This window comes from Sprattus sprattus, assembly GCF_963457725.1.
Source record: "Sprattus sprattus genome assembly, chromosome: 11".
Lineage (NCBI taxonomy): Eukaryota > Metazoa > Chordata > Actinopteri > Clupeiformes > Clupeidae > Sprattus > Sprattus sprattus.
Genome location: NC_137909.1, coordinates 11,895,906 through 11,916,602, shown reverse-complemented (window position 1 = coordinate 11,916,602; position 20,697 = coordinate 11,895,906). Strand labels below are relative to the sequence as shown.

The window sequence follows — 20,697 nt, the reverse complement described above, 5'->3', positions numbered from 1 at the left end:
TGAAGATTGTCCAGTTTCCTCTTCCTGTTTAACCCACGGCTGCTGTTGTCACTTAAAAGTTTTTGCGTAAAAAAAATGATCCCGCAGAGGAGCCTGCGGGGGTACAAGAGGTCAGGGTTTAGAGGACAGTCAGTACTTGGGCGGGATGACCACGATGGGGTCCCCCGTTTTTGGCCTCCACATGAGCACCTGAGCATCGTTGGCGTTGGGCTTGACCATGGCGTTGGGCGGGATGGGCTCGTTCTTGCCCAGCACCAGTGGCTGCTCCTGGGCCACAGGCTCGCACAGCTTGGACCGCTGGCCCAGGGGCTTGTCCGGGTCGATGTGGATGTGCAGCTGCATCCTCCAGCGCACCGTCTGCAGCACCAGCGTCTCGCCCGTGCCCTGGTTGATGGCCACCAGCCAGGTGGTGAAGCTCTGGTCGCGACGGATGCTGCTCAGCTGCGGCACGTTGCTGTCGCTCACCGGCACGCCCCACGTCACGCTGGGGTAGAAGTTGTCGTTCATGCTCACCGTGAACTTGGTGTCCTTCTTGGTAGGCCCCACAATGGTGCACGTCTCCGTGGTGTTGCCATACCAGGGGTAGTTGACGCCATCCGAGTCGCTTATCGCAAGGATTTTACCGTCCCTCAGGTCAGGAAGTTCCCAGCTGGACCTAAAAGGATATGAACAAGACAGCCCGAATCAGACACTGTGTATGTGTGAGGCTAAATGATACCCTTTCATCGTGTTCTAGCTATTAGAAAAGAGCTGTTAGTCTGGCCTTGCCTTATGAGGTTACCATCAAGGTTATGCATGCATACTTTATAGAAAAACGTTTTCCATACTTTATAGACCAACTGAGTATCTGCTGCTACAGGGCTACAGATGTGATTTTTCATGTCCAGTAGAACCAGTAGAACCAGCATCAGACTCAGGGCCTAGTCTGACTCAGATCCACTCTACAGTTAACTGCTATCTAGGACAATGCTGACAACCACTGCACTTAAGGTCATTGGAGTTCATTACCCACAAAATATGGGTACAGGCATGACCCCACTCAACATTAAACAGTCTGGATCAATGTGCTTAATAAGTTCAATTTAAATGGATGTGTGATTTGTGGTGAATCTGGCGGTATGCAGTGAATCTGGGGTAGAGACTAGTAGAGGGTCTAATGAAGACAGATGTGATGAGCGATGTGAGGACTTGGGCAGAAAGACAAACAAACACACAGGATTTAATGCTTGCCACGTGGCAGGACAAAGAGGGCGTATAAGCCCATGATGACCCACTGAAGGTCAGAATGCAGCAGCTGTTACTATTCTGACACCTGGAGAATGTATGGGGCTATGAGCCATCCATATAAGACCTTCATTCCACTGGCAGTCTGTTATTACTAAAGAATCATGCAGGGTGAGCTCACACAGGAGGAACATCAGCACAACTCTCCAGCTGTTTTTCCCAGAAACCCCCTGTGCTCGCACTAAGCAGGGCCCCATACCAGGACACATGGAGGGTTGTGTGTGAGACTGCAGAACACAGGCATTTCTTACAGCCTAAGCCCATCTGTCTGTCTATTGATCCCCATGCACACACACACACACACACACACACACACACACACACACACACACACACACACACACACACACACACACACACAAACACACACACACACACACACACACACACACACACACAGACACACACACACACAAACACACACACACTCACACACACACACACACACACTCACACACAAACACACACACACACACACACCCCTCACCCCCCAGCGCTGCAGGGAAAATATGACCTTTCCTCCCAGAAGCGCCCACATAGAAGCCTATGATCCACAGGCACATGACACACAGCCCTGAGCCTTAATTCACCAAGGGGGCAGATTACAATCTGCACTATAATAATAGCAAGCCTCTATGTGTGTGTGTGTGTGTGTGTGTGTGTGTGTGTATGTGTGTGTGTGTGTGTGTGTGTGTGTGTGTGTGTGTGTGTGTGTGTGTGTGTGTGTGTGTGTGTGTGACATAGACAGAGAGTACTTGACTGCACCAAAATAAAACACTGATGAACACTGTCATGTGCACACCAAGCACACAAACTGAAGAAGCCTCTGGTGGATTCCTTTCCAGCCTTGTGTGTTTTGGGCCGACTGGAACACATCTTTCAATTGAATTCGCACTCGGTCACGTTTAAGCACAACGCCGGTAAGCCGTTCAGTCAACCGATCCCTCTAGGCCGCACCATCACCACCATTTTTCACAGCCGAACGTGACACCGGCGTCTAATAAAATCAAATAAAAATGATCAGGCTGCCAGTGACGAGGCATGTTGCAGTTAGTCAGAGGTGCGTCCCTCTCTGTCGCGTGACAGTCTGAACAGACTACTAAACGCAGCCTGACACCAGGACATATGACACAAGAAGGCCTGGAGTGACAACCTCGGTTTGTCTTGCTCCACGCAGATGGTTTCCGCCAAGATGAGTCTGAAAAAGCGCCGGCACACACACACATCGGCTCTTTCGCCACTGCTACTGCTGCCTTCATTATACAGCCATCAGCAGGGGGAAATAAATGACACACACACACACACACACACACACACACACACACACGTATACACACACACACACACACAGACACACAGTCACACAGACACACACACACACAACTTGCCCTGCTGCTGCTCTTCTGCAAGCACGGCTAATAGGGATTGCAGTGGTCCTCTTTCCGGGCCATTAAATTACAGAGGATAAAGTGTGTGTGTGTGTGAGTCTGTGGGTGTGGATGTGCTTGTGTGTGTGTATGTGAGAGAGAATGACAGAGAATGAGAGAGAGAGAGAGAGAGACATAGACACAGACAGTGTGTGTGTGAGGATAAACATAAGGCAGTTAAGCCACACTGCAGGTGCAATTATTCACACACCACAACACACCCTGTGCCAGAAGAGACAGAGAGCTTTTAAATTCACCCTTAACCCCTGGGATCATTTATCGCTCCTGCGTAAAAACACATCTAAACGTGCTCTTTCTTACGCATAACATACAGAAATCATGCACACATTGACTAAGAATGAATAGGCTATCAGCTGTCCTAATTTCTTTGGGGTTACATGTTTATGAGTATTTACACACAAACATACAAATCTAAAACTATGAAGTATGAAGGTAAGCCATGTCGCATTTTGTAGGTAAGACTCCCTAATGAGAGCGTGTTCATCTCTTTGGAAGCACTACGCTGAGCTGTTAACGGTTCAGAAAAGTTCCAGGTTCTAGCCAGTGTACGTGTCTGTTGATTACAGAATATTTTTTTAGGTTTGGAAAATGTATTCTGTTCACTATTGCTTATTTCCACACAGATTTTGTCAGTTGCGCAGATAAAGATACAAGAATGCAATGTTTTTACAAAGCCACTACACACAATGCAGAGGCGCTCAAGAATGACTTATGACACATCCTCTGATTTGAGCTGAGTTCTAGTGAGTGTGTTAATAAGAAAAATCATCATCCTCGAAGGCCCCAAGCCAGAATTCTGAGTCGACAGCCAAAAAGAGAATCATTAAGCATTGTAACGACGAGCGGAGTCGAGGCTTCTCTTTGGCACTTATGCCATTTATTCAGACGGAGGACAAACTGACACAGAATGAGGGAAAGGCTCTGAGTCTTATTCACATACACAGTGTACAGGATAAGGGTGGACACAGACTCACAAGACAACACAAGGTAGCTACACCAGATATCACACATAACACACTCCTCATCGACTGCTAATCAATAACAGAAGATACACGCTTATTAACATACGAGGAAACACAAATATACCCTTTATTTACTTCACACACAGAAAAACACATTACACCCTACAGCTACTTCACGCATGGGTGAACTCACCATACCCAGAATGAGACATAGGAGGGTTCAGCCTTGCATGCTACACAGCCCCCTACACAGCCACTTAACCACCCCCAAACTGTCACCAGGAACCCCATGTCACAAGCCGGAGGAATAACGGGGCGGATGGCCTACTATGGCCCCTGCAGTGGAACGGTGGAAGGCAGGATACAGTCCGACAAAGTATTTAGGGTCCTGGGGACACGAGCAGGACCGGTTGCTCAACATCACCACCTCCACAAACCCCACGATCAGCACAAGCTTGGCACCGTGGAGAGCAGAGGATACAGTCCCGTCAGGAGCGACTTTCTTTGAAACACTGAGGGTGGAAGAAAGTGGCTGAATAGCGGCCTCCTGGCCAACACAGCGGCACAGAGGACCCTCAGACGAGCAGCAGGACTGCTGAGCCTCCGAGCCTGTGGTAACGGCACAGAGAGCCCCCGCTGTCTCTAGACCACAGGCTGTCGTGGCAATGCCGCGGCACCCTCTGACCAGCAGCAGCCATACAGAAGACCCCCGGGTGACGGTAGCCCCCGCTGCGTGGCTGCAACAGTGATGCAGCTGGCGGCCCCAAGGCGGAGACCCCTTCCTGTCAGTTGATGGTGTAGCTGTCTTTTCAGGTGGCAGGCAAGATGCGAAGACCCCTCTGGTCGGCGGGAAGATTTTGCGAGCAGGAACGATGTGAAGACGTCGTAGCAGGGGTGCCAGGGTCGACAGCATGAGACGGAAGGTGCTTTCTCCAGGAGCATTCCCTGCCTCAGGGTGAAAACTGCTGTGAGAAGAGTTCTCCTGAGTGGCCAGCCCAAGCATCCTCAGTCTCAACATGGGCTTCAGTGTGCTGAAACTCTGACCCCAAGCCGTCATGATGTGGCAGTCGTCCCCTCAGTTCGCAGCCACCTGACTGAAGATTTCTGTAGTGGGAAGACCTCTCCGGGGTGGCTGCGGTCCCTACAGAGGACACCAGCTTCTGTGCAGCGATGGCGACGCGTTGCAGCAGCTTTCCCCCACTTGCGATGAGCTCTGCTGTGTAACCCGTGGGGGCTGGCTGTTCTTTGCACCGCTCCCAGGGCGGAGGCACAGCCAGACCTAGCCCTCTTTGGACGCTTTGGAACACTGGAATTTATTGGAATACAGCTTGGCTATATGAGCCTCTACCCACTGTAGCCAGATGATAAGGTCCTCGATAGGTCATCTTTGGCTCCATTCTTCCACTCCACTAGGAGGACCTATCCCACTTCTGACACCAATGTAGCGACAAGTGGAGCCAAGCCTTGAACATGAGGAAACTACACCAGGCATCACACAGTCTCCTAACCGCTAACAGAAGATACACGCTGACTTTTACAAAAGAGAGAAAACGGAAACACTCTTAATTTGAATACTATACAGAATTACTCATTACGCCCTCCAGCTACTACATGCATGGAATTATGGGTGAACTCACCATATCCACAACACAACATAGTAGCATGCAGGCCTCAACGCTACAGTATTCTGTCCACCCTAGGCAAATGAAAGACCTTCAAACCCAGACAACTCTTCTCATGATTATGTAAACAAACCTAGATTCCATTTAAAAATAGCAAAAATAAATCCCAAAAAATATTAGACAACTTCCATCCATACAAGAAAAAAAATGTTTTCTTCAGCCAAAGATGGGTTATTATTCATGTCTGTTACCAGCAGAAGTGTGTGACTTTGAAAAGAGAGGGGGGTTTGGGGAGAAGAAAAAAGTCCCAACCGGTTGTCTACACATCAGCATCTGCCTTCCAAGTTTCAGGATGATTTAAAACTGTAGATGGTGTGTTGAGCCAATTTTCAACCCATAAAATCACGATTTGTATTATAATGGGATGCATTAATGTGTTTCATCACAGTTCAGTCATATAATTTAGTTTACAGCTCAAAAATCACATTCTAGGGTGCAAAGCCACTTTTATATTGATTTTTCCATTCACTGACAAAACTTTTAGAGTTGTGGTAAAGTGGTACACACACATACACACAGTCAATGCCATAGCAAGTCATTGTCCCTAGCCTTTTTGGGGGGAACTGGTGGCCTTATACGTCCCATGGTGCTGGTAATATCTCGAGTCGCAGGCCCGACGCGTGCAGTCAGATAGAGACTTTGAAGCAGGAAGTGGGCCACAGTCAGCCTTGCTGACAGGAAGTAAGGAGCAGGCAGCAGCTAATCCTGCAGTAGCACCACCACCACCACCACCCTGGGCAGGTCACATGCACTAACCACTGCATGCCTCAAGGCATGCAAGAAGAACAAGTAGGACTGATAATGGACTTAAAAATAGCAACCCTGCTCTTTTCACACAACTAAAATACCCACTGATGTAAGTGCTAATGATAAAGATACATATTTAGCAGAGATATTACTGGAGTTGAGTCTCTGACATGCTTCTGTATGGGCATGTATGTGAGAGCCCCTCTGCGTGATACACAGCACCACACCTAAGTTCCCAGTGAAGGAGAGTCTGTCTGAGGTCTTTAAAGAGAGTCTTTGAGTGTGCATTGCTCTCACAAACAGCTTGTTCAGTGGGCATATGAGCTGCAAATGACACAAAACACACAAAACACGACTTCTGACAGAGAAAGGGTACTTAACAAGTGTTGGGGGATAATGCCTTTGGGACCCCAGAGTCGAGGAAATATATCATATTCATGTACAACTTTAATGATGCCTCCTGGTGTCATGAACACAGGGCACTGACACATTCCTAGTGCTCATAGCTGGGTAGCTGAAAAGCAGTGGGCATTAATATTAATCGTAAGCAAACACTGATGTTCAGGCAAAAAAAAAAGTCCTGTACCAACAAGAGCTAAGGGGCTAGGCGGGGGGGGGGGGGCATAAACCCCTGTGAAAGATGAGTCTTGATCAGCAAATGAACATGAGACACACTCCCAAGCAGGGGTTAGGAGAGGTGGGCTGCCGCTCATGTCATGACATAGAGAAGTCCCAAATGGTTGTCTGCATGTCAGAATAGGCCTGACAAGGTTCAGGATGATTTTAAACAGTAGATGGTGTGTTGAGCCATTCAACCCATAAAATGCTGTTCTTTTATATTTAAGTTATTTTGTCCATATGAACACCAGCATGTATGTGTTCCATTTTAGTGCAGTCATAACATTTAGTTTAAAAAAGACGTTATAGACTGCAGTTACACATAGCAGTGACACTCAGCTGCAGCATGCTCTAGCTTGAAGATGATTCCCTTAAAGTCATAGTATAATCCATATTCCATTATATCCTGAAATGCTTGGCCTATAAATGAAAATGCCATGGACAATGGTATTCTCTTAATCCGTTCAGGCCTTCACCAGAGACAACGCAACGAAATTATTGGAGACGGTGCGAGGGGCATGACCTTTTTCAGTCTATTCGTATGGACAACTAACTCTTCACAAAGTATGGCATTCACAAGCACAAATACCACATGACACCCATGTAATATGGAGAACCTGTCTTTTTCTTGACTCTGCCCGGGAAACAATTACTTTAAAATCGAGGTTTCGAATAGAACATACATTATTAATATCAAGGCATACTTACATCCCTTTGTTTCCGTATTTGTTGTAGAACTCCATATGGTTGCATGCTTGAATCCAGCCAACGGTCCACGTCTCTTTACCAGCTACTGGAGGTACCAAAACCCGAGCAGAGGCTCGGAAATGCGGGGTCCTGTATCGTAGAACCACACTGGAGGATTCGTCTATGCTGGTGGGGTTAGAGTCGATGGAGGAGTTCACTTCCACAACAATGATACTCTCACGGAAACTCTTCGGCTTACACCTGATACTCTGGATGCAGCCCATTGCATTAAAGAACAATACAATCCAAACAAATGTCCTGACCTCAGGCGAGACACGCATGGACACGGCGCTGCTGGTTTTACATTAACTGCATCCGCATGATAAAATAGTAAATTATCATTTATCAGGGGGGTGTTGGGAACGTCTTTTTGATGACTTCTTCGTGTGTGTGTGTGTGTGTGTGTGTGTGTGTGTGTGTGTGTGTGTGTGTGTTTGTGTGTGTGTGTGTGTGTGTGTGTGTGTGTGTGTGTGTGTTGAAATATTGGAAATTCTCTGTAATCCACGGGTCTCGACAGTTAGGTCTATTCCATTTGTCTAGTGTCTAGTCCCAACCACAGCCGCATGTCTGTACATCCACCTTCTTCTTTCAAAAAGCACTGATGTCAACTTTCTATTTCCTTTCTGTTCACTTCCTCCATTCATAAACCAATGTCAATTATGATCCCATGTCTTTCTCATCGTCAGTCCTATGTGGAGTCATTGACGACTTCAACAGTCTAGGACGCATCTTGTTGAACTTCAGTCTTTTTCATTTATGGGGAGCAACGGAATACGATGTATCATTGTGAGCTATCCATACTTTACCCAAACGTCTACCGTAACACTTCGACGTCATATCGTAAGCTACTGTCACGTCACTGGGTTGTTGAAAAAATCATTTTAGTGCCCTAAAATACATTTATTTCTTAATGTAACAGATTAATAAAGACGCGTGTTCTATTTTGAAAATAAGTTCATAGTGTTATAACAGGAAAGGTCAGCGAGCACTATGTCTGGACAATTCTTTCTACTCAAGCCGAAGGATGTGACCACTATGCTGTCCTTATTATGTAATAATAACAATGTTGACATTTAATGCTGGCGTTGGTCGTTGATACAAAATAGCACATTTAAAACAATTAGTCAAATCCTGAATAAACTATATCACATAAATATTTCTATAATATTGAACCTAAAAGTTTTAAAAAGCCTGTGCAACCTGAAAGACCGTTCGCGTTTCCTCTTCAACGGTGTAAAGTTCGAGATGTGTCGAAATGTGGCTAAGACTTTCATGCTAAACTAGTTTCTCTCTTTGAAAATTATTAAATTAAATATCCGAGACCAATACTGTTTTGCATAAGCACCACATACATTTCCAGTAGGGTATGTCTCTACAAATGTGGCAGAACGGTGCGCTTGAGCACTGACGAATTATTTAATTTAAAAATAGATAGCCTAGTAATACACTGAACACTTTTGGTAAATGGATACGTCTTTACAATTGTCCTTTACAAACGGGTTGCTTTCATATTCTCTCGAAACAGTACCATTAAATGTCCATTTCTTTTTGCCCTCTTTTTTTCCCCTCAGTTTCCTCATTAAGATTAGGCTATATGTCCAGCAGGTAGGCTACTTAATCTATTAATTGCAACTTACATTAACATCAGCGTGGGTTACAATGATCACCGCAACATCCAAAGGCAATCAGGTCAACTTTCTCTCCTCTGCCTGTAATTGTCATCAAATTGTATTAAGACCATCTTTCTTGAATGACAAGCAAAGCTAGAGCCGATACACTGATATCTCCCCCGTGATGTTCTGCGTCCTAACGCGTTTTCATACAATCATCCACAACAGTCCATCTCTGTGTCTCATATAGTCCCATCGCGGTCACTGCAGGTTCCCCTCCTGCAACATTCTGTTACTACTAGAGGGCTGGTGCTAGTTTATTATAGTGCCTCAGAAACGACACTTCCTGTCTGAGATCCAAGCATTCTGGGTAACTGAGTTTTAAATCACTAGAGTTTGGCAAACAATCATCTTATATTTGATGAGGTAACATTTGTTAGCCTTATAAATCCTCATGTGTGCCGTTAGCAAATGTTTTGTTCTATGTCAGTGCAATAGTCCATTGCCATCTTTTGTGTGTAGGGTATTCACCATTCATTATAGCCAGACACAACTGATGAAATAATATGTTGGCCTAATTGCGCCTTAACTAGCCTATATTATTGGGGAATATCATCTATTCAAGCACTGTTCGCAACCGCTGCTCCGCTGATGAAATTCCTGTCCTGTTTAAGCACCTTGGAGAACTCCAACCCGGAACAGCAGCCCAGTGCTGTTTATGATGCGGACGCTAGGCTAGAATAAGGCTAAGTGGAGGCTCGAGAATACTTTGGTCCCTTTTAATGTGAAATCGTTATGAACAGAATAGACATCTTTTTTAGGCTGATGGGAAAACTGCGTCAAGCTAACTCACAACCTCCTCCGTAAATAGAAATGCCTATCGTGTTAGCAACATTCCAGGCATGCCAATAGGCTACATGGATAGAGGATATGTTGTCGGCTATTATTGTGCTCAGAAACCAACAATCGCCTCGCTGTCAGGTAGGGTTACAGAATATTTACTTCCAGCATTGGGATGTGTATTTTCTTCTAATATGCTTAAGTTTGAGCTGGTATTAGCGGGTCTTTTAAAAAAGGATTATTCACCGCTCCTTTATTAAATCAGTGCTGTCGTTGTGATTTCTCAGCAAAGTAGCCTACCCTACGAAACACGGCACGTAGCCCGCTTACTATTCAATAGCATATGCAGTAGCCTAACTGTAGATAAGCTACCGTTCCTAGATGCATTCTGATTTTTATTTTATTTCTAAGCGTAATTATTGGTATTCTCTGTGAATAGGTTTGCTCCCCGCTGGATTGGCTGTGGTGCCTGCCACTCATCCGTCTTCATGCCTTGCCGTGTCCCTTTGTAAACAGCAGTAGCAGCAGACCTTGTTACACGGCTAAATATATCTGAATGGATTTCTACAAAGGCAAGGGTAAAAACCAGAACAAGTTACTGTGAATATAAAGATCGCCGATTTAATTATTTATCATCCACTCAGCGACGGATCGCGAGGAGCAAAAGAGTCAAGGGCGCATAATGCCTTCTAACCCGAGTAGGGCCAGAGCCAGAGACCGTGGCAATCTCCTGGGCAGACCAGAGTTCTTGTCCCTGAACCAACCTCTCCGCACCGGTTACACTGAGGGTCGCGGCACGGGCAGGCGAGGCGGAAACACTAAGTCCCATCAAAGCCAACCATGGGAGTATCAACCGGATCCTACCGACACCACCAAAGAGCGCAAAGATTCCGCGAAACTTCCCGAAGAGGACTGCATGCTGCTCAATCCGTCTTTCAGAGGCATCGCGATTAACTCTCTTCTTGCCATTGACATTTGCCTATCTAAAAGGCTGGGGGTGTGCGCCTACACCTCATCATCCTGGGGTAGTGTCCGCTCCATGATCACTCTGCTGGCTCTCACTGGACACGCCATCACTTGGATCTTCGGTACTCTTGTGTGTCTCACTAGAAGTAATACGCAGGCGGGCCAAGAGGTCTTGATCAATCTCTTACTTGGTAAATCCCCCGTGAACCGCTTTCTGATACAATGCACGACTCATTCATTCAGTTTCAAGCGAGGGAGCGCGCATGTCACACAAATTGCTCCACATTTCCGACCTCACTACTAGTCCGATCCTACATCATAGCGAGACCTTGACCGATAACTCACTTTACAGACGTGTTTACTGATCCCGTGCCTTATCTAGGCACCCCTTTACTGGTGACCAGTTGATGTTGGCTGTGTGGCGGCAAAGGAGAGTTTCTCAACAGCGGAATTGGGAGCCAGATTAATCTGAGCTCCACTCTGCTATAAATCTCCACACACTGAAGCCGCTTTGTCCAAGGAGTGGCAGATTGTAGACTGATCTTCTGGGTAATTTGGGGGTCATATAGAGGGCCTTCTTAGGCACAGTCTCTATCTCTTTTTCTCTGGTTCTCTCTTGCTTCTCCACTCTCCATTTCTGTCTGCTTACTGATTTCAGTCAGATTTAAATAAGATTTGTAGAACATTGGAGCTCAAGTAACTCAAAATTTTAATAAAATGGGATCAATGTCAGCCAAACCTCAGTGTGATCTGAATCCACACACACACTGCCCTTGCTTCGTCCAGGCAGCTTTATCCCACTGCAGTTCTGCTAAGGTGTGTTAGTAAGTGGCTGCCTCAGAACAGATCTGGCCCTGATTTTGAACGTTTTGCACACACATACTCACAATTACTACGCACAATTACTATCATAACCATCATGAGAAAATAATTGTATTGAATTGGATACATTTTTTTTAACATGACTATTGTTCAAATAGAAAAGCTTGATGTGTATTTTTATTATTGACAAAGTTCTAGTCTTTCCACACTGCCTATGCTGAACCGAATGAACCGATGTGGCCTGTGTTGTAGCTGGTCCTCAGACAGCCCCAGGCGGTGGTGTGGTTATTGTAGGGCACTGAATGAAGCAGTCACAGAACAGGAGCTGCCTGTCGCTGACTATCAGGACCATGTGAGCATGTTCATGTTTTTCTGGGTCGCTCCACTTTTTCATTGGAGGCAGCTCATTTTCTAAGTGTGTGTTTTTATCATTTAGGCAGGGGAGGGTTAATTGACTGTTTCTTGTTTTCCCAATCTGTCTCTATACTGTAGTGGGCTCCCCCATGAGTATTACTAGAATCAACTTTTTGAGTCAAAGACAGGCAATGAAGTAGTAGTTACCAAAGGGTCAGATAAAATCCTGTTTAGTTGCATTGATTTAATTCACTTGTGTAAGACATCCAAGGTAGTTTTTTCCGGTTAAAGAATATTGCGGATTCATTTTATACCTGGCACTTTTTCTCAACCCCAATTTATCACGTGGGTGCCCTATTTACTTGTTACCATTTTGCTACTAAAAGTGTCCTGACTGTTAATTACCATGATACATTTTCCCAGTGAAATATATATTTTACAGTGTAAAACCAAGTGGAGATTTGAGAGGCCTTTGTTGAAAAAACACACATTTCTGTGTCAGCCTTAAGATCTATTTTGAGATGGACTGCTTGTCCATTCCGCTGGGATTCTCTGCCTGCTCATATATTCCGATCACAGAGATAGAGGACATTTTACACTTCAGGAAGTACACTGCACCTGTAACAGCACTGCTGAATTGAACAGTGCTTTTGATGTCTATCTCTTTGCATTTCCTTCTGCATTAGCAGGGGCTATAACACCCACTGATGGAAATTAACCAAGAACAGACCACTGATTTGACAGTAATAACAGTTTCAATGCTACAATGCACTTGCACAAATGTTCTGTCTTGATGAATGCTGTAGCACTTCATTATCTGCTATCATAACATTTATACTTGTGCAAATAGAATAGAAGGGTGGCTTTAAGAATTCAAAAGGAAATGAAGTGGACGAGGTAGCTCTATTTACATATAGTGCAAAATTATAATGGTTCATCTCAATGTCCACTCAGTTACAATGAGAATGATGCCATCTGCAAGGTAAAATAATAATTTTCTCTTCATTTGTCTTTCCTCCTTCACACACACACACACACACACACACACGCTGGCACAGCTCTAGTACTGGATGTGATGACAGTGGCTGGAGTGCAGAAGCTGGTGAAGCGCAAAGGACCATGGGAGATGAGTCCTGGCTTCCTGGACTGCGTGGCGATGGACCTGTACTCCTTCCCCGGAGCCCACGCCAGCCGGGCAGCCATGGTCTCCAAGTTCCTGCTGTCACACCTGGTTCTGGCGGTGCCACTGCGGATCCTGCTGGTGCTGTGGGCCTTCCTGGTGGGCCTGTCGAGGGTAATTCTAGGCCGGCACCACCTGACGGACATGGCCTGCGGCTTCGCCCTGGGCCTGCTGCACTTCAGCCTAGTTGAGACCGTCTGGCTCTCCTCCAGCGCCTGCCAGACCATCATCTCCATAGGGACACTCAGCTGGAGTCCATTCAGCTAGGAGGCTGATGGGTTGATTTATGGCTGTTGGTTGTTGGCTGATTGGTTGATTCATGGCTGTTGGCTGATTGGTTGATTTACAGCTGTTGGCTGACTTTTGGGAAAGCCTGATTAGGTCACTGATGACTTTGGAAGGTTGTCACACGAGGCAGGTTGTCTGAACAGTGACTGTGAGATGGGATATTGAGGAGGCAGAAAGATAATGATGATATTTTCATCACAGCAACAGCATTAGCGGCAGGTTTAGCTGTGAGAGTAAGGATTACACAAACAGGATTATTTCATTTAAGATGAGATCTTAGGAGAGGGCGTCCTCCTAGGCTCTCCACTCACCCACTGTCGGACCCTTTCCTCTAACTGAGCAGTCGGTACAGAACTGACTCTGCTGAAGGTTAGCTTTCTGTTTCTGAAGCGCCTCTTTTGGCATCTCCTCTCTAACCATCTGCTTCCTCCTCTGCTCTCACTTTCACTTCCCCCCTCCTTGTTTTGCTAACAGTCAGGTATTGAGACATGCAGCCCTAAATCCCGCCAGAAATGCTATAAAGAATGACCCTTTTAGGCCAAAATGCCAAGAGAACAGCATAGAGTGTGAGGTTTGGAACACTATTGTTGGGATACTTTCTTGATGGCATATTTGCTAATTTTACTGTGTATGAAACATTTTAGCTTAATGTAATGTATATATATATATATATATATATGTAAATATTACTCTCCACCAACATGAGACTGGCCATTTCCTTTAGACATGGTCAGATGTATCTTTCTGTTGCAGATATCTGCAGAACAGGGGTTGTATAACATCATTTGTAGAATTACATCAGGCATGTTTTTACAGGTAGCCCACTCAAGTCAAACAGAGGATATATCAGAACAACATGACTGCATTTGTCCACAATAAAGGTGAAATGGCTTTCTTCTGCTAAAGCAATCATTAGGTTAGCCATGACTGGACTTCCATCATAGACTTAACTGCCAAAGCCTGCAGGCATAGTTTCCACACTTAATATTTATCTTCAATATGAATTTCTCAGTTGACAGAAGATGCCTAACCAGAGACAACTTACACCAACACCCCCTGAGACCTGAAAATGGATCAGCACATTTTCTCTAAATAGGATATGATAGCATCACTATCCAGTAGCCTACGGCAGAAGAGAAACATATTCTGGTGCTCATACAGTATTTTGTGCCTCTCTTTGCATATTTGTGTGTGTGTGTTTCTCTTTATTTGTGTTTGTGTGTTGCGGATTCATACATGCTTTCCGGTTCTCTGATGATGGTTTTAAGATTCTTCATATTTGTTTTTAAGACACCATGCTTGATTGCCTTGTTTCCTACTCTCTGCCCTTTGCCACATGAGGCATGCTGCTCAACATCACTGCATTGGTTGTTGCATGCTGCTCAACATCACTGCATTGGTTGTTGCATGCTGCTCAACATCACTGCATTGGTTGTTGCATGCTGCTCAACATCACTGCATTGGTTGTTGCATGCTGCTCAACATCACTGCATTGGTTGTTGCATGCTGCTCAACATCACTGCATTAGATGTAAAACAGCAAGCCAGTGGCTGAGAAGCAAGGAGGCCAAAGAGGCTGCTGACTGTTGAGAAGAGATCAGGTGACCGAGTCCACCTCTCTTCTGCTGATAAACATTACAGTTGTTTCCTTACAGGGCTGCTGTCCTTGAAATTAGAACTGAATGAAATGACATCTGAGCCTTTCTGCAGGATGTGCTCATCCTGGCGCTTATCGTCATTATTTTATAGGCTTTTTAGACTCTGATTTATTCAGTGCATTTTATTTGGAGCAAATGAGCATGAATGGTTTGTGCAGACTTTTTTTGAATACCATGTTATTTGTGAAATGGACTTGTTAATAGTGAAAGGTGCTGATAATATGTTGATATTTTTTCTCTCTCTGTTGCAAAGTGTCAAATGCTCAAATGCCTGCATGATATTCAGAGATTTTTTTTCTTTTTTTAATTGAAATCTAATTTAAATGTCATAGATTGCTCCCGGTCACCAGCAACACATCCACGTCAATGCCACTGCTTAGGTAAAGACCTCGTCATTCTTTATTTGACCCACACTGATTGAGTCTTTTATTATGGCCTTGAGGGAAAGCTTTTCAATCTTTGACTGACAAAAGCTAAAACTGTAGATCACTCTGTGAGGTTCAGTTGAATCCGTCTGATGCCAATTAAAAGCTGCAGTGGACCTTGCAATGGTCTCCACGTGAAACCAAACTATTGCAGATGTGACAACAGACAAACAGGGCTTTTTTTGTAATGGTTAATTCATCAATGTATTGTGAATGAAATTCAGTCTACATGATTCTTCATGAATAATAAACTAATAGAAAGTGTGGTGTCTCTCTCAACATTTCATAAGTCTTGCACAAGCAAGACTCCAGAAGTAGAAAATCACAATTTAAGACCACTGAGCCTTTTGAACATTTATTCCTGCATGTTTAAGCAGAATGTACCAATTTCGTAATGTAATCCTCATCACTAGGATGCCAAAATCATATTTCTCCACTTAACTGCTTGAGCAAACCCAAAAAAAACATCAATCAATCAAACAAACAAACAAACATCAAATCAAACCGCAAAGTGTGCCAGGCCAGAGCTCTCCCATGCGTGACTTGTTTAAACGCGACGAAGCTGTGAGGAATTCACTCCATGTGGGAAACATTTACCCTGTCAGGCTCCAGCCTCAGAGGCTTGCATCACGTGCCTCCTGCCGTGTAAAACACACCTGAGCTCCATCTTCAGGAGTGTTTCTGACATAGACATGTATATACATGTCTATGGTTTCTGACACACACACACAGACACACACACTGGGTTGAGTGCTGCTCTGCTCCTGAGGCCTGGACACAGAGATCAAAAAGCCACCGACTCAGGAAAACCTCCGTGTTCTCACATCCTCTCTCGCTGTCACACCAAGCCAATCAGGAAGTTTCTCAACAGAGAGGAGGGTGTTTACCTGACTGGTAAGCTAAGGCACGAGACAAGCTGTGCAGCCTCGCTGACCCTGCATGCCTCATGACTCCTGCTTGAGAAATAAAGTTTCTGTGTCAGAGGTCAAAGGTCATAATGGAGATATTCTCACAGGAGTTCACCCCTCCGCTCTACTGAAGTTCACTCCACATGCCTCAGGAGGAGGACTGGGCCAGGGCAGGGTGGAGGAGATAAAGTGGTTGGTGCACACAGGCAGATTAACGTATCAGGGCTGGCCACACGTGTCTCCTAATCTCATCACACTCTTAAGAGGAGGAAGGAGGAGGAGGAGGAAGGGAGGGGAGAGGGGGGGTTTAGGGAGCAACAGTCACAAAACAACACTGCCATTTCCTCAACACACAAACACATTTCTCTCAGTGGGAATTGTTGCATGTTGTGTGTAAAAATAAAGAAAATCAGTAACCTCATAAAGAGCAAAGCAGCAGGTATGATCTAACAGTGTGAGGGCATAAGAGATGGACCACAACATATACAAACAAAAGTTTACCCCAAACCAACTGGAAAATACAAAGCAGAGCCCAGAACTGCACTAAGAGGAACACAGCATTGAGCTGCATGTCTGAGGATAGACAGATGACAGAAGACTCCAACCCCAAGCCCCCATTAGAACAACTACTCAGCCTTATCTCCCATTTCTGTCACACCAAGATGTCACACAACAACTGTCTTTGGAACAGATCAGAGAAGAGCATATCTAGTTAGATAAGACCTAGAACTATTGACCTAGAACTTGCCTGCACCTTCCCCAAACCTTCACCTTACATAGCATTTAACAATGGAACCAGCCTTTATCTGGCACAAATCCGTGTCCAGTGTGGGCCACATTTGTTGCAGTGTCACCCGCTACCACGGCTCAAATGCCCCCTGCCCTGACTTAAAGGTGCAGTGTGGAGGATGTAGTGACATCTACTGAATACCCTCCCTTTCCAAATTTGAGCCTATAGTGGCCATCAAATGTTGAAATGTGAAAGGCCCTCTAGAGCCATTGTTATGGTTTGTCCATGTGCTACTGTAGAAACATAGTGCCGCAAAATGGTGGACTCTGTGGAGGAGGACCTGTTCCCTATGTAGATACGAAGGCCTCATTCGAAGCTCATGGGGAAAAAAATCCTAGTTACAGGTTTTTCTACACTAATGAAAACATAATCATGAATACTATATACACATGCTACAACCAGCCATTTATACAGACACATTTATACAGAGAGCAGAATGGTATACTGTGTGTGTGTGTGTGTGTGTGCGTGCGTGCGTGCGTGCGTACGTGCGTGCGTGCGTGCGTGCGTGTGTGTGGAGGACCTGATATGGAGGCAGAGATCAAAGCCAGGCCATACGTGGTTGAGCAAACATTTCTCAAAGCAGCATCCGGCAGTGAGGTATCAGCATGCAAACAATGCTCCCCCCGCGGTGATGTGCTCTGAGTCCAACCGCATATAGGCAGCCTCTTCTGCGTGCACCTCACCGGTGTGCTCGTGTTCATGGCCACGTCTGGCATAACAGCCACTCAAAAGGATACTGAAACTACCGTATACTGACTACGGTTTTGAGAGGAAACACCTTTAGTCTTCTGGGAAACCTCACAAGCACAAGAGTTATTCTGTGTTTCTGACGGTGGCCATTTTCATCAGACACTGACTCAGTACACAGGAAGTGGTTTCAACCCCTCTGTGTTCTCAGTTCATGTGCTTTGCAGTCGTGTGTAGGCTTCTTTTCCACCACACCACTGTGAAACCTAGGACGTCCTCCAGCTACCTCAGAGTTACTACCCTGGCCTTGGGTTCTAAAAATGGCTGAATTGTAAATTTTCGGGAAACAGTGCAGGTTTCTATCCCTTGCAGAGGTAGCAGTGTTGTGTGTAAGGAGTGACAGAGTGTCCAGGAAGACTACAGGCTTCTGCTGAGCTCCCTCTGAGGGAGTTGTTCTTCTGAATGGGCTCTCCAGATATAGGGGCAGGTGGTTCTGACAGACAGGGGTCTGGGCATGAGAGATGTGCTATTACATGCTGCAGAGAAGGAGGCCTGGGCATCAGGGCAAGAACTGGCATGCTGCCGGCAGGGTGTGTCACACACACACACACCACCCAGATACAGACAGCTGAGTCTGACACAACCACCCCCCTCCCCTCCCCTCCCCTCCCCACACACACACACACACAGACACACACTCGCCCCACCCAACTTCCAAGTAAATACACTCACACTGAATGAACACAAAGTCACCAAAAATGATAACACAACCTCTGAGGTCTAAAGGAGGCCGGTGTGTTGTAAATACACTCCCCACTTTCTCATAATCAACTCAGTAAATTGACAATGGAGGGTACGGATGGATTAGAATATAAACAGACACCAAACTCACACACTCACACTAACTGCCACTGATGCCTTTGAATCTCATGTTTTAATAAATCTTCTATTTAACGAAAACAAACTAAACCATTCTTCTTTCTTTGTTTGTATTTGATTGAAATGCCTGCATTGTATAGTGCAGCACCTTCTGTACAAACTGTGTGTGTGTGTGTGTGTGTGAGTGTAGGGATAGAACACTGTTATGTGTTTAAAGATTTAAATTAAAATCACCTTATCCAATGCAGAGGCTGCTTATCGCGGTACAAACTGCAACACTGTCAAAATCACTCAATGCACCCAGAATGAGCCAAATTTATCTACTGGACACACTCTTTTTCGAGGGATTAAAAATTGCTTCTTCTCAACAACAACTTATCCCAACCCAAAGCGAACAGTATGAGTGGAAAATCCTACTGTAGGACATTAATATGGTTCTCACAGATGTCAAAACTATGTTGGCTTGTGAAGAGAATTAATTTAATCAAATATTACAAAATTGTGAAACAAGAAAAAACAAATGTTGTCACTGTAATGCCGTACAAGAGGTAGTTTAGTTTAGTTTATTAAAGATCCCCATTAGTCTACACCGTAGTGGAGACTATTCTTCCTGGGTTCAAGGCAAAAAACATTACAATACAAATTATAAAATGCAGTACAGCCTGATCTGATATATAGTGATGCTATCATTTGCTGTGCTTTTCATTAAATCGATTAGCATAGAGCTATTTAACGAATGTTGGTGAACAAAACACAGACTTAGAAATCAACATTTACATTAAAAGTTAAATAATGCAAAAAACACAAAAAACTGAGAATTAAAAACAAAACATTTCTTGTCAGTCCAAAAATACCTAAAATAATAACCTAATCTACTCTAATTTCCTCTGATTATTGCTGCCTTCATTTTTCTTTTGAAATCACATTTATTTCTTGTTAGAGTCAAATATGAGGGGAGCACATTCCAGTATGCAATGGCTCTGTCCATTAATGTTTTTTTTGAGTGCATTGGTTTTGGGTAGAGTAAATTGACCACTTAGTGTCTAGTATTATAACCATGTCTCTCATCTACAGGCGATAGCTGTAAAGACAAACTGACGGGTTTCTGTGAGGAATACACATTATTTAAAAATAGAATAAGGCTGCATGCCAGTCTTTCATCCACCCTCATCCATGACAGCCTGGTATGCATAGCATCCACACTACTCCTAACAGAGCAGGGAAGTGCTAGTATCGCCGCTCTGTTCTGAGCAAGCTGAAGTTTGCTAAGTTCTTGCTTTGATGCACTAGACCAGATAACAGGACAGTAGTCCAGATTTGACAGAGATTGTATGACTAGTCTAATTGATGTGCTCGTTAGCAGATGAGCACTTCTTCTTATGGCATAAATACCATTTATCATTCTCACCACTGTCTTTTTAATTTGAGTGGACCATGACAGTGTTTCATCAATTGTGACACCCAACAGTTTGACTTCTTTAACCTGTTCTATAGTAGCACCCTTTAAAGAGAGGCTTAATTTCTGATCCGTTATGTCTGCTTTAAATAGTCATTACCTAACTACAGCAAGAGTACACGGTTCATTTAATCTAGCCAGTATTGATCGGTACAACACATGCTGAAAGCTATGCCTCTGTCCGAGAAGAATATTGAGGCACCATAATTACTGCACTTACGCCCCTTAGTGGTGTACACAACTAATGTCTTCTAATGCAAAACATCTCTGCACCCACCTTTCTCATTTTAAAAGGTGGCTAAGCATAATCACAATTTGTGTAACATCAGGCAGAGGTCATCCAC

At 44.7% G+C, this 20,697-nt stretch overlaps 2 protein-coding genes across 2 annotated transcripts; one reads left to right on the top strand and one right to left on the bottom strand.

Moving 5' to 3' along the window:
* On the bottom strand, window positions 1-7,769 carry fam78ab (family with sequence similarity 78 member Ab; the record flags this gene model as incomplete). The annotated part of the gene is made up of 2 exons (XM_080847308.1): window positions 1-655; window positions 7,450-7,769. The coding sequence occupies 2 exons, from the start codon at window positions 7,767-7,769 to the stop codon at window positions 130-132; spliced, it is 846 nt and encodes a 281-aa protein (XP_080703434.1). The 3' UTR covers window positions 1-129.
* Window positions 7,770-9,864: 2,095 nt separating this feature from the next.
* Window positions 9,865-15,788, top strand: LOC308372027 (inactive phospholipid phosphatase 7). Its single transcript, XM_080847121.1, has 3 exons — window positions 9,865-10,079; window positions 10,378-11,095; window positions 13,139-15,788. Exons 2-3 carry the CDS (start codon window positions 10,621-10,623, stop codon window positions 13,525-13,527), a joined length of 864 nt encoding a protein of 287 aa, XP_080703247.1. The 5' UTR covers window positions 9,865-10,079; window positions 10,378-10,620; the 3' UTR covers window positions 13,528-15,788.
* Window positions 15,789-20,697: the final 4,909 nt, after the last annotated feature.

Excerpts from the sequence above, each read along its gene's own strand:
- LOC308372027 (XM_080847121.1), top strand. The coding sequence starts at position 10,621 with ATGCCTTCTAACCCGAGTAGGGCCAGAGCCAGAGACCGTGGCAATCTC. Across the intron at positions 11,096-13,138 it reads CTTGATCAATCTCTTACTTG|CTCTAGTACTGGATGTGATG; the intron begins GTAAATCCCCCG and ends ACGCTGGCACAG.